The following is a 14,979-nucleotide window of genomic DNA, read 5'->3' as shown; positions in this document are numbered from 1 at the left end:
TTTTTCTTTGATAATACTGCAACTGTATATTGGAGTTTTTGTATTGTGCTCTTAGTTCCTTTAATATGTGTACCTAATATAAAAATCATACTAAACTCTGTTTACTACAATTATGTATTAACATTCATTCCCATCGGGCTGGTAGTAACAAGGCACTCATGGGAGTTGTGGTATGAAAGTAAAAATGTACTAAAGGCCTTACCATAATGTATGCTTACCCAAGATATATTTCAAATGACCAGTATTAATCTGTTCTAGGTTGCCGAGAGCTTGAATGACATGGCTTGTGATATCTTCAGAACTGATGATGTTAGGAGGCTGTTGAAGAGGAGAGGGGTTCTTTTTATAGGAGATTCAAGTAAGTTTTTAGTTTAATTCACTGGTGTCCTTTTACAAATGCTTTCTTTGTATATATGAGAATTACCCAATAATTTTATATAGCTATTGGGTTCCACATACAGCAGCCTAATTCAAATTTTGTGGGTAATGCTTCGATTACTCGATACAGTTATAAGTGCCATCCCCCAAAGAAAATACTTGGAACGACTTAGCTAAGCACTTCATTCTGTTTTCTGCCCTGCTTGACTAAACATCGAGTGCTTACAGCAGCTTTTTCTTATTTTCTGGTTATATCACTGGATTTCATTAATGTTCCAGTGTTCCACAACCACTGGAACACATTCGTAGCCTTCGATCAGGATGAGTCTTGTCGTTTGTTTGTTTAATTCAGATTATCATCAAGCCATATATGTATTCTCTGGGAACAGTTCTTGAATTTAACACTATTCAGTTAGGCCAAATACTTTTGCATATATATTTTACTTACTGGGCTTATGCTATGCGCAAGTCGTCAGTCAATAATTGTCGTAAGTAATCTTGATTTTACATCATTCCTTTAGGCCAAACTTTTTACCTTTGTTACTCCTCTTTTCATTTACTTCACTCAATCTCCCTCTTTTCACTTACTTCACTCACTCTCCCTCTTTTCACTTACTTCACTCTCCCCCCCCACCTTTACCTGTTAACCACCTTGTTAATTACCATGTTACCAAGTATTGACCAGTTTCCAGCTCATGCTGAAAGATGCTCTAATACAAAAGGCACTGGCTCCTATACTTAGGAAAAATACAAATTGTTCATAATTTATGTTTGTTCAAAATTTGTTTCAAGAACCTGTATACTCTTGTCACATTTCGAATTAACACGTGCTGTAGGAGTCTTCCATATACGTACTAGTATACTTCCGTGCATGCACAAACATGCAAAAATCTTATATAATTTTCAATCTTTGAGAGCTTGGTTACTTGAAACATTCTTGTGCTATTCTTAAACTATGAATCAGATTAATGGAACATTATCACCTCTGTTTTTATTTCGTGGCCTATGTAGATGATTAGATAGAATAGTTTCTCTTTGATTTCAGATACTCGATGTCTATACAAGGATCTGATTCAGTTGATTCATGCCAATGACATCACATCACCATCTGTTTTTCGTAGTGGGGTAAGTATACATATTATAAGAGTCAATGAAAGTAATGAAGTTTTAGGTGATCCTGATATGCCACACTGAAACAAAAATCATGTCACAGAACTGGTAACATTGTAGATTCAGAGTCACCCATTGATTTACTGATGTTTTGCATGCCTCAGCAACTGCAGTACTTACCAAGCACTCTAATCCCATTCATAATCAAGTCTTACTTTATAAATGACACCTCAGCTTAATGGACTTTTTTACTTACCAGCTGCAGCATTATCATTATACAGTTTTGTTCTGCAAGTACTTTAGATGTGATATTTGTCCCTACACATTATACAAACTGTTGGTCTATATATAAGTAATTTGCTTCAGCCTAGCTGGAAAACAGCTGTTTAATTTTTAAACAATGTGGTTAGGTAGTTAACTGCTGTCTGCCTGGTGGGAGTTCCACCCACCTGGACGGTAAGCATTCACTTTGCTTTCGGCCATCGTGCGACGTGGAACTCTCTTGTACCCTCTGCCCTGCCTACCATTTTGCTTGTTTTATTTTTCCAGACATTCTGTGTGGGATTGTTTCTTGTTTTTTTTCTGTGTATATCTTGTAGATACTGTAAACCCCCCAGATTCATACTCTCACAATTCTCGGACTCAATGATTCGCAGAATTTTCTATGGAACCTATTAATAAATTCGTGGGAAAACTCATCCATTCACAGATTTTTTCATAGGGCAATATTCTGTATTTTTGTATTATTTCCTGGACTACATACGTATGCATTTCATGATTTACAGTATAGGCAATCCCCGATTATTGGTGGGGGATCCGTTCCGACAGCTTTTCTGATGCTTGGAGTGAGGGGTTGGTGGAACTTAACTGTGGATTTATCTTGACATATTGTCTGTGAAGTGTAGAAAATGTTGCCCCGTTGGTGATCAGATAGTTTGTTGCCCACTTGGTGGTCAACTAAAATAGCTACGAAGGATAGTGAAAAATGTAGATAAGTGTAAAGTGTTACAAATAGGAACAAACAACCCTCATGCCAGCTACATGCTGCTTGGGAATGCCATAAATAGTGGAGAACAAGAGGAGGACCTTGGAGTCATTATTATTAAGGACTTGAAATCCACAAAACAGTGTATAAAAGCTGAAAAGGAGGCACAGAAACTAGTGGGATACATAAAGAGGTAGTTCAAATACAGAAACAAGGAAACAGTGCTGCAGCTCTACACATCAATTGTTAGACCCTATTTTGAATATGCAATCGTCCAGTTTTGGTCACCAACACTAAGAAAAGACATAAATAGATTAGAAGGAGTACAAACAAGAGCCACAAAGTTAATTCCATGCATCAGGCAAATAGGTTACCGAAGACGACTAGAGAGCCTGAAGATGTATGGCTTAGAAACACGTTGATTGTGAGGACAACTAATAGAAATTTAAAATACTGAAAGGCATAAGGAAAGTAGACAGTAACTTATTTACATTAAACAAAAAACAGATAAGAAATAATGGATGGAAACTAGAACTGAAGAGATAGAACACATCCCATTGTGGGAACTTCTTTAAATACAAGATTTGTGACATGGGGAATAACCTGCCACCAGAAGTGGTAAACAGCAACAGTGTGGAAGAGTTTAAAAGAAAGCTAGACAAATTCATTAGGACACTTTGAATGCACAGTAAAACATGGTCCTACAGATAAATGAGCACACAATGTCTCCTCCGATGGACTAACAAGTCTTTGAGACATCCTAATCTCTCTCTCTCTCTCTCTCTCTCTCTCTCTCTCTCTCTCTCTCTCTCTCTCTCTCTCTCTCTCTCTCTCTCTGTGTGTGTGTGTGTGTGTGTTATTGGCTAGAAGGGTTAGAAGTATGTACATACAGTGGAACCTAAGTTTTTGTAGATAGTCCTTTCTGTGTGTGTGTGTGTGTGTGTGTGTGTTATTGGCTAGAAGGGTTAGAAGTATGTACATACAGTGGAACCTAAGTTTTTGTAGATAGTCCTTTCCGGAACATCTCCTGTACGTAGTCCAAAACGTATAAAATCTGGAACAATTTCCATAAGGAATAATGTAAATCCAATTAATGTTTTCAACAATTCCCATAAGGAATAATGTAAATCCAATTATGTAATGTGTCCCAGACACCCAAAAGTATTAATAAAAAATAGATTTTATTCAGAACCAACACAGTTTTGCATACAGGAAACAATGAGAAATAAATATAGATGGCTAATGAAAGTACATAAACATATAACATCACCCCTATCATTATGGGAGACTTGTCAGCATATGGTAAACAGAGGGGAAGGGGGAGGAGGTGAGTTTATTGTTTGGAAGGGGAATCCCCCTCCAGAAGGACTTCAGGTATCAAGGACCTATCTGGTGTTACTTCTCCCCTTGGTTTTTTTACTGGCACATGTGGGGTTACTTCCCCTCTGATTTTTACCGGCACTATGACTAGCTTGATAGTCACTGGACCGCTGTCACACAAAACTTCCAGAGACATTTGTTTCCGATGTCTAAAATTTGCCTAAAATGAAACAAGGCATTGTCATGAAACATGTTGGAGACACAGATTACATCATCTTTGTTGGGTTAATAATTCTCCAAAAACATTTTTTTACATCACTCCATTTGGAAATATGTCCTTAATGACTGAAGTAGGCACATTATGTAAGCCCATTTGCTTTTTGAATTTTTCAAACCAGCCTCTGTTGTCTTAAATTTACTAACAGCAGCACTTGTTGTTGGCAATTTCTTACTAAGATTGGCATGCAGTATCCTTACCTTTTCACAAATTGTCGCCTCGTTGACACTATTTCGCACTCATTTTTTTTTTATCCAAACCAATAACTTCTCAACATCAATTACTTGCAATCTCTGTTTCATTAATGATATTGCCCCTTTTGCAACATCAGCTTTGCTCCGAGTTCTTTCTTAAATTCTATTATTTCTCTTTTATTTTATTATTATTATTATTATTTTTTTTTACAAAATGGCCAGTACTTGGAACATTCTTGGGCCCCATTATGGCTTGTTTAGCAGGTCACATAAATAAAAAAAAGCACAAAAAACACAAAAAAACGACAAACATAAAGGCAGAATGGGTTACGAGGGACTATGGGATGCTTTGTTTGGGTGCTTGGTATGGCCATAGTCATGAGGTGGGCCCTGGAAGGAGCATTTCTGAGTGTACACGCTCCAATGAAATGTATGAAACCTGAGTCAAAATTTCATTGAAAAAAAGTTGACCAAAACCAAATTGTATGAATTCCAGGGCATACGAAATCTGGGGTTTGGCACTATATTTTTATGAACGTGTTAACTATTCATGGATTTTAACTGTTCTTGAGGGGTAGTGTGATATGCATTCCCAGCAAAATACGGTTGGTTTACTTTGCTATATTGTTGTTTGTGATAATAAATCATGCAGACCCACAAATCAAGTGATAAGCCTGACGAATGGAAGGCCGGTTCCTGATATCGCCTCAACCTTTGCAATCTAATGTTACTGCTCGTCCGTTGATGTAGACCTTTGTTATCTTTGCACAAGTTGCAGAGGTCATGATTGTAACCCTTAAAGTGTTTGTGACAAGTATTGTGACTAGTTCACTGTGCAATGAGTGAAATGTTTTCAGAGAAGGAAGTACAAGAAAAAGGCTTCTAAAGCTTGTCTGGTGGTAACATGCCCCCGACAACTCCTGTGGTTGCCAACCCTTCTTGTTGAATCTTACATTCTGCAAAACTCCCAAGCTTTGTTGTCACTCTTACAGAAGCAATTTCCCCCTCATTGTCTTTGCTTGTTTCATCAGACGGAAGTCTCTAAGGGGTCTTTGTTCATTCAGAGGGGGAGGAATCCCCTTCGGAGCAAAGAGAGGCTTCCCCTACTTACCCGACTTTTGCTGGTGTTGGAGAGGCTGAGGAGCTTCAAGAGACTTTGCACTCTGGGTTTCTTGGATTTGCCTTCATTGCTGGGATTACTCTGCTTGAAGACCTCTCAAGCCCCTCTGGTCGCTGCTGCTTTGGTCACTGTGACTATTGCCACACTAACATGTTGACTGGTTTGAGAACCACTGCTACGGCAGTGTTTCCTACAATCTCTACATCCACCATCTGCACTCCTGCATTCCGCCACCATCCTCTGGATTTGGGGGTGAAATCCTGCACTCCCTGATGAAGGTGGTGTGTGAGGTCCTGATTGAGGGTATCCTTGCTTCAAAATAAAAAATCTGTGTTGACATCTGACTTACCCTACAGGCTGCTCTATGAGCAAGAGCCCGTGCTGGCATGAGGCGAGCTTAATCAAAAACAATAAAACGACTTGATTCAAATGATTTTTTACATACTATTCAGAAGCTTCTATATGATATTGAGAGAGAGAGAGAGAGAGAGAGAGAGAGAGAGAGAGAAGTTACAAGGATTAGGATGTCTCAAAGACTTGTTACTCCATCCGAGGAGATATCGTGTGCTCACTTATGTGTATGAGTGTGTTTTACTGTGCATTCACAGCGTCCTAATGATTTTGTCTAGCTTTCTTTTAAACTCTTCCACACTGTTGCTGTTTACAACTTCTGGTAGCAGTTTAGTTTATTCCACGTGTCACATATCTTGTATGTAAAGAAGTTCCCACAATGGGATGTGTTGTATCTCACATATCTCGTATGTAAAGAAGTTCCCACAATGGGATGTGTTATATCTCTTCATTTCTAGTTTCCATCCATTATTTCTTATCTGGTTTTTGTTTAATGTAAATAGGTTACTGTCTACTTTTGTTATGCCTTTCAGTATTTTTAATGTCTATTAGTTGTCCTCACAATTGCCGGATGGAATTAACCCTTTAATGCCAATTGGACGTATTAAACGTTGATATAAATTGTCTGTTGGGTGCCGATTGGACGTATGGTACGTCAATATAAAAATGTTTTTTTTTAAATTCACGGAAAAATAGTTATAGGCCTACTAGGCAGAAACTTTGGAATCACGCGCCTGGGGGGATGCTGGTATGTAGGAGTTATGGAGTTCCATTTGACAACGTCTGTGAGAGAGAGAGAGAGAGAGAGAGAGAGAGAGAGAGAGAGAGAGGGTGTAATTGCTGTATGGATAGTTAACGAGTATTGGCTGTTAGTGAGTTCTGGCTGGGTTGTCTACTGGTAGAGATCAGAGTTCTGTTTTTTTTTTTTTCAGTGAGTCTTTGGTGAGAGCTGGTGATAGTCGGTGGTATCGGCAGCGATCTAGTGAAGGCATTGAAATTCGTTAGAGTTGTGTGTTGTTGATTTGATGTTGGTTATTATTAAGTTTGATGTTAATTGATTTAGAGCTGTGTTGTTGGATTTGTTGTGCTTGTGAGGTTTTGTTGAGTTATTGTGAGTTGTTATGGTTGAGGGTTGTTGTTGGGAGCTGTTGTGGTTTCTTGGTGGGTTGTGAGTTGTTGAAGGTTGTTATTGGTGAGCTGTTGTGATTCCTTGGTGTTGTTAGTGGGTGTGTGTGTTGCCTTTTTGTGTGGGTGGTTGTGTTCCATGGTTGTTGTGTTGTTGTGGTCCTTGGTTGTTGTTGGGTTGTAGTCCTTGGTTGTTGTGTTATTGGGTTGTAGGTTGTGGTTCTTGGTTGTTGTTGTTGTTGTTGGTATTTCTGTGACCTTAAGCAGTGGACAGCACAGGATAGCCCTGGAATATCTGGAGTTGGTAAGTACATGCGTTTTGTTTTGTTTTTCGTTTTGTTTTTGTATAGTGTTGGTAGGTACGTGTGTTTTTTTTTTTTTTTTTTTTTTTTTTTTTTTTTTTTTTTTTTTTTTTTTTTTTTTTTTTTTTTTTTTTTTTTTTTTTTTTTTTGAATAGGTGTAGGTCAATTGTCCTGCTGTATTTGTTGTGTTAAGAAGAAAGTGTGACTGAGGGTGGGTTTGGCAGGTGGATCGATTAGGTTAATGTGGGGAGGGTTTTGCACTTGTTTTTTCTAGCTTGTGATCCCGCCACACTGGGAGCTCACGGATCAAGGCGTTGTTTTGTTTACAATTGTTACCCAGGCGTGCAAGCGCGAATTTCTTTCTTCTCGCACTATAAAGTATCAGCGACACATCTCAGAAATTATTTTGTCACTTTGACATAATTTTTGCACCATTTTATATTAGTCATTACATGGAGTATTATATATGAAAGTATGCGCAATTTCACGTAGAATACAACAAAAAAATACTCATGGTTGTAGCTTTTTTCAGTTTTGAAATATTTTCATATAAATAATGATAAGTGCCAAAATTTCAACCTTCGGTCAACTTTGACTACCGAAATGGTCGAAAAACGCAATTGTAAGCTACAACTCCTATATTCTAGTAATATTCAATCATTTACCTTCATTTTGCAACAAATTGGAAGTCTCTAGCACAATATTTTGATTTATGGTGAATTTATGAAAAAAACAAAATTTTTCCTTGCATCCGCGCGGTAACTCTTCCGAAAAAAATCAAAATTTTTTCGTCCGATTGTCGTAATGTTTGCACCATTTTAAATTAGCCGTTACATAAAGTTTTATATATGAAAATATGCGGGATTTTATGTAGAATACAACAATAAACAACCCATGGTTGTAGCTTTTATTAGTTTTTAAATATTTTCATATAAATAACGATAAGTGCCAAAATTTCAACCTTTGGTCAACTTTGACTTGACCGAAATGGTCAAAAAACGTAATTGTAAGCTAAAATTCATACATTCTAGTAATATTCAATCATTTACCTTTATTTTGTAACAAATTGGAAGTCTCTAGGACAATATTTTGATTTATGGTGAATTTATGAAAAAAAAAAAAAAAAAACATTTTCCTTACGTCCGCGCGGTAACTCTTCCGAAAAAATCATAAATTTTTTTGTCCGATTGTCGTAATGTTTGCGCCCATTTTAAATTTGCTATTACCTAAAGTTTTATGTGTGAAAGTGTGCGCAATTTCATGTAGAATACAACTAAAAACAACCCATGGTTGTAGCTTTTATCAGTTTTGAAATATTTTCATATAAATAACGATAAATAGAAAAAATTCGTCCTTCGGTCAAATTTAACTCTACCGAAATGGTCGAAAACTGCAATTGTAAGCTACAACACTTACAGTCTAGTAATATTCGTCTAGCACCACAAAAATCGAAGGGGAGAAGCTTCCTCGGTTGGAAAAGGAAATCCCGCCTAACCTACTTCCCAAACCAATGAGGAATCTCTTTGGTTTGGATAAGTAGGTCAGCATCATCCTCGCGCCAGGATACAATTATGCGTCAGGATATCTATAATAAATTCGTAACTCTTGAGTAAGTGCTAAAATCGATATTAACACGACTACAATTAGTATGGGTGACCAATTGGAAGTCGTCATGAATAAGGCTACGGGTAGCAATGTATGTAATGGCTGACTCGCAGCGGTGCAAGCGAGGCTCCCTATATGTAACATACGCTTAAAAAATACTTATGATTAAATTCGCTACCCTTACAGTAACAAATCGATAATTGCAATACTCAACTTAGATACCGAAGATTCCTGGCGTTCATATATCGTAAATAATTCCAAAATAATGTCAATACTCAAAACACGAGTATACACAACAGTGCTATTTAAAGGAATGTCTATCGAGGCGCTAGTTGTAGCAGTAGCGGGCAGTAGATGGCGCGGGTATGGCGCCTAATTTGAAAGGGAGATTGACAAAGGAAGAGACTAAATGGCAGGGGACCTCTGGTAGTGGTTTCACTCACCCCAGATTATACCGACACCCTAATACAGGGGTGAGCGAACCAGGTTTATCCTGGTATTATCCATATAGCTTTTTCTCTTGTATATATAGCAATATGTATACCTTAGAAATGAGTGCTAAATGACGTTCCACTGGGCAACACAGGTCACCGCCCAGAAATAGATTTTTCCTTTGTCAAAATCCCTTTACAGGCAGTCCCTGGGTTACGACGGGTTCGGCTTACGACATTCCGAGGTTAAGGTGCTTTTCAATTATATTCATCAGACATAATTTCCAGGGTTACGACGCCTACAACGCTGATCTGGCAGAAGAAATATGACACCAAAAATGCAAAATAATTAATATTTGAAGGTTTTTTTTTTTAATGAAAAATGCAATAAGAATGCAGTTTACATAGTTTTCAGTGCTCCCAAAGCATTAAAAGTTAGGTTTTCTTAAGAGTTTTTACGTTGTTGTGGCTTACGATGATTTTCAGCTTACGACGTGTCTCAAGAACGGAACCCCCGTCGTAACCTGGGGACTGCATGTACTATTGTAATCACTGATAACCAGGACTTCCTGTATATGGGATATGTTGACATATGGCAGCACCCAGTCTTTTCTTAGAAGTCTTGCATTGGCAAATTCAGGGAGGTTGCATGAAAATTCTTATCGTGTCGGAAACAATCTGCTTGGCATTGGCACTTGTTCTGGTTCATCTGTCATCCTGGAACAGCTGGTCCTTGGGCCATCTCCCCTCCCAGCTTTAGTTTATAAGAAGTTTGGATCCTTGGAAGATTGAGACTGGGTGGATGACAGAAGCCTCACAATGAAATTCACTTTCCCTCAAAATTGCTTTCATTTTTTATAGCATAGTCGCTGTTTCGCCAAAGGAGTTACCCTCCATGGTGTGTGCCAGCACCCCATGGTGACTAGACTAATATCAAAGAAATATCTGTTAGCCTGGTCTTGTAGCTGGGTATTAATGCCATAATGATAAACACAATGACACATGATAGAGTATAATGGACTCACAGACAAGAACGCATTTTATCTTGTCTTCATGGAAGCTGTACTCGGTTTCCTATGTCAGAACTGAAGAAGTGACTAGTGTGCATCGTCCATCTTTTTTTATGATCGAGCCAGTTAAAAGACCAAGAACCATTACCTCTGTAGTCAGTACAGAGACATTTTGGTATATTTTTTCTTCAGGCATTATGGTATTTCTATAATTTGAAAGTTAAGTGCTTATTTTTAAGATTTAGTGAAAAATATTCAGGTTTAAAGCAGTAGAACAAATAGAAACTGTCCTTTGTTTGGAGAGCACATGGTGGTCGGTGTGTTACATGATCCTTGCTAGCCTTTTTATTGAAATGAGAATTATTAAAGAATTTGTCATTCCTTTTGGAAGGTTTGGCTAAAGAATTGGTCCACAGTGTATTATTAATCAGTTAATATTTTCAGATAACGGTGGCTACAATTTCTTAGGCAGGCATTAGCCACATGACCTATTAGCCTAACCGATTCATCGTAAATAATAGAAGACTATGGTAGCTATTGTTTGTAGCATGTAACCTAAGATTATATATCTTAAAGGTAGACTAGGAAGATGACATTCTTAGGTTTTGTGAATTTACCAGTTGGTTCAGAGAGTACTTAGGTATCCTCCCACCAATGAGTAAGTCTCTTATGTAAGGAACAAATGGGTTTTATGAATAGAACTTATCTGGCAGTTATATATATATAGCTATAGTCTCTATCGGTCCGGCAGATTTTTCAAAACTCGCGGCAACCGCCGAGTGGGAGGTGTCCGGTTAGGTGGTTAACAGCCCTTACAGGGTGGTACTTGGAACCATTCCCATTTTCTATTCCTCAGATCATCTCTGCAAGTTGGACTTTCAACATCGTTGCTAGTCCGCCGTCGGGTTTTTCGCTCGCTTCCCTGTGTCGCTGTATTTCTACTAAATTGGTGACGTATTCTGTGGATTGGCAATCACTTTTGGCTTGATTTTGGATTATTCTTTGGATTATTCTTTGATTTGAGATGTCTCAGAAACAGTTTCGAGTGTGTGTGAATGAAGAGTGTAAGGTGAGATTGCCGAAGGCTTCGGTCGATCCTCACACAGTTTGTTTGGGGTGTAGGGGTTTTGAATGTGCCTTGGATAAAAGATGTAAAGAATGCGAGGGTTTGGATGAGAAACAATGGTTGGATATGAAACGCTATGTGCGTAGATTGGAATTAGATAAAGTCAGGAGGGCTTCTAAATCTAAATCTAAATCTAGGTCTGGAAGTGAAGCTAGCGTAGACCTTTCTATTCCCTTAACCCCTGTATTATTAGAACCTGCTCCTGAGGTAGTAGCTCCTTCTCCTGTAGCAGGACCTGTGGCTACTTTGGATGACCCTCGGTACGTCAAGATGGCGGCTGAGATGCAAATTCTTAAGGAGCAACTTGCAGCCTTAAAACAAGGTAAGAGTGAAGGTGAAATAAGTGATAGTGCTTGTGAAAGTGCAGTGGAGGTGGCGACTAATCGATCCTGTCATGCCCCTAGGTGTAGACCTCTACCAAGCTCCCAGGACCAGGGGAGAAGGTACGTCGATGACCGTAAGGGGGTGAGAGGAACTGATCCTCGGTCAGCCGTCGCCTCAAGCAGTCCTGTTGTGTTTTCTCAGGCTGCTTATGACCGCCACAGAAAAGGCGTGTCGGAAGTGGTAGCGTCTTCTCCGAGCCCCTCTCCAAGATGCAGATGGCAGTATGAGGAGTTGAGACCGCTCAAGAGGAGTTGGAAGCAGCGTCCTGATCTGGCTCGGTTTCGTTCGCCCCATTCGAGTAGATGGAGTAGCCCGGAACCGTTTCCTTCTGACGATGGCTTGGACGCATTGCCTGCAAAAAGGACGAGAACTAGAGAGGATGATTCTCCACAGGACACATGGAGACATGAGAGATCTCCTCTTCCTTCAGGTTACGGGGAATTCTCTAGAGAACCTTCTCCTTCCTCCAGCATAGCTCGACGCCCGTCCCCTTCGGAACCGCAGGACCCAGCAACGGTAGTGAGATCGTTCATGGCGGTCATGCAAGAGCAGTTGACTTTGCTGGTAGAAGCTTTTAACCGCCCTCCTCCCCAGTCGGGCAGACGTAAGGATGACAGGCTGCCAGTGAAGAGATCAAGGGAGGAAACGCCTTTTCAAGACTTTGAACAACTCCGTCCTCGTGATGTCAGGAGGTTACGATACTCTTCTCCTGCTAAACCTTCCCTCTCTCGGCAACGTGACGTGTCTGGCTCCATTCAGGTTACTTCTCCCAATTCTCGACGCCACGTTAAATCTAGCTCTCATTGCCTATCCTCTCCTTCACCTAGATGCCGAGATACGGACTTGGTAGCTCGGCACGACGACACCTTCAGGTCTCCTCGCCAGGAGAAAGGCAGCGCTCGTTCCCGACAGTCTGTCACTCAACTGGACGAATCCAAAGTGGGTTGGCAGGACGCATGCAGCGCTCGCGAACAAGACGCATACCGCGCTCGCGGACAGGACGCATCCAGTGTTGCACGTCAGGACGCATCCAGTACTCGTCCTCAGGACGCAACCAGCTCTCGACGCCAGGACGCAGCCAGCCCGCGGCGCCAGGACCCATGCATCTCGCGACGAAAGGACACTCACAGTGCTCTAGCAAAGAACGTATCCAGCTCTCGAAGGAAGGACGTATCCAGCTCCCTATGTCGAGAAACATATAGCGCTCGATGCAAAGATGCAGCAAGGGATCGGCCTCAGGATGTACCAGCCTTTCGGCGCCAGGACGCTTTGGCCTCTCGACGTCAGGACGCTTCCAGTTCACGACGCCAGGACGCATCTGACATTCAGAAATTTTCGCCTGACACAAGTGTTCATCAGGAAGAGTTGGATGAAGGTGCACACAACATCTTGGATCAACAAGGACCTTCCGACTTTGTTCCTTCTACCCATAGGGATAAGGAGATAGAAGGAAGTCTGGAATTGGAAGAAATTTCGGAGGATGAGGATAAACCTTCTAATGCAGCTGCAGACTATAAAGTGCTTTCTCGCTCCCTCCTTGAGCTGTTTGGAGAGGAATTTAAACCAGTGGCTCCCCGTTCTCCTCAGTCACAGATCGTTAGAAGAAAGTCGCAAAAACAGTCAGCCTTCATCAAGATGAAGTTGTCTATTTCGGCGAAGAAGGCGATGGCAAGAATCGGAGACTGGTTGAAGGATCGAAGGCAAGCGGTGAAAACCACCTTTTCCTTTACTCCGGCTAAGCTGGCGTCTAAGGCGGGAATGTGGTACAAGACTGGAGAAGCTCTTGGCCTGGGAGTACCTGCCTCCTCCCAGGGACTTCTCCGGTATTGTAGATTCTTCAAGGAGACATGCCCTCAATTCCGCGAAAGTGATGTGGTCCATGACGGAGTTAGACCACTTCGTTAAAGGGATATTTCGATCATTCGAAGTATTCAGCTTCTTGGACTGGGCCCTGGGAGCGCTGGCCAGGAAAGCAGAACACATACAGGCCACAGAAATGGAGGATTTAACTAGTATTATGGCCTGTATGGATAAGGCACTGAGGGATGGAGCGAACGAGATGGCTTCCCTGTTTACGGCGGGGATTTTGAAGAAAAGAGCGCTGTTATGCTCCTTCGCCACCAAAGGAGTTACGATCGCGCAGAAGGCGGAACTCCTTTATGCCCCTTTCTCGGAACATCTTTTTCCGCAATCACTGGTTAGGGATATTACTCATTCCCTAACGCAGAAGGCCACCCAAAATCTTCTAACTCACTCCGTAAGAAAGGGTCTACCGGACAAGCAGGAGATCGTTTAGATCCCGTGCTAGAAAATGAGTCACATGTCCTCCAGTCAGCAGTAGGAGCTAGGCTGTCAAGTTTTTGGCAGACTTGGAAAAGGAGGGGGGCGGACACCTGGTCCCTCTCAGTCGTCAGGGAGGGTTACAAGATCCCTTTCTTGAAAAAGCCGCCTCTTTCGAGAACACCAAGAGCCTTAGTGGCTCAATACTCGGATGCTGCGAAACAAGAGGCTCTCCTAGATCTAGTAGACCAGATGCTAGGAAAGGGAGCCATAGAACCTGTACTGGAACTAGAATCCTCAGGCTTTTACAATCGCCTGTTTCTAGTACCCAAGAACTCGGGGGATGGAGACCTGTTCTAGATGTCAGCGCACTGAACGTCTTTGTAGAGAAGACAAAATTTACTATGGAAACGACTCGGTCTGTGCTGGCAACAGTCCGTCCAGGGGACTGGATGGTGTCCCTGGATTTGCAAGACGCCTATTTTCATATCCCCATCCACCCGACTTCAAGGAAATTCCTAAGATTCGTGGTTCCGAACAGGTGTTTCCAGTTCAGAGCCCTTTGTTTCGGCCTCAGTACAGCCCCTCAAGTCTTCACCAGGGTAATGTCGAACGTAGCGGCTTGGCTTCATCAAGAAGGGATAAGGGTATCCCTATACCTAAACAACTGGCTGATAAGGTCTCAATCGAAGAACGAGTGTCTGGAGGACTTAAGAAAGACGTTTCTGATGACCCAGGAACTGGGACTCATCATCAACAAGGAGAAGTCCCAGATCGAACCGAGTCAGACAATTCTCTATTTGGGGATAGTTCTGGACTCAGCTCGTTTTCGGGCTTTTCCCTCTCAAGAGAGGCAGAACAAGTGCCTCGAGAAAGTGCAGCAATTCCTAGGGAGAGAGAAGTGCTTGGCGAAGGAGTGGATGAGTTTGCTGGGCACCCTCTCCTCGCTCGAACAGTTTGTCTCCCTGGGAAGGTTGCACC

General features: G+C 41.2%; 1 protein-coding gene across 1 annotated transcript in view; it reads left to right on the top strand.

Moving 5' to 3' along the window:
• Nucleotides 1-236: 236 nt before the first annotated feature.
• Nucleotides 237-14,979, top strand: part of LOC135201637 (PC-esterase domain-containing protein 1A-like) — a 197,919-nt gene continuing 183,176 nt past the window's right edge. The window contains exons 1-2 of the mRNA XM_064230724.1: nt 237-358; nt 1,424-1,503. Coding sequence (XP_064086794.1) covers nt 280-358; nt 1,424-1,503 — 159 coding nt within the window. The 5' untranslated portion in view covers nt 237-279. The remainder of the gene's footprint in view (nt 359-1,423; nt 1,504-14,979) is intronic.

This window comes from Macrobrachium nipponense, chromosome 23 (assembly GCF_015104395.2).
Source record: "Macrobrachium nipponense isolate FS-2020 chromosome 23, ASM1510439v2, whole genome shotgun sequence".
In the NCBI taxonomy this organism is placed as follows: Eukaryota; Metazoa; Arthropoda; class Malacostraca; order Decapoda; family Palaemonidae; genus Macrobrachium; species Macrobrachium nipponense.
The sequence above is the reverse complement of the archived record's forward strand: the minus strand, read 5'-3'. Positions and strand labels throughout refer to the sequence as shown.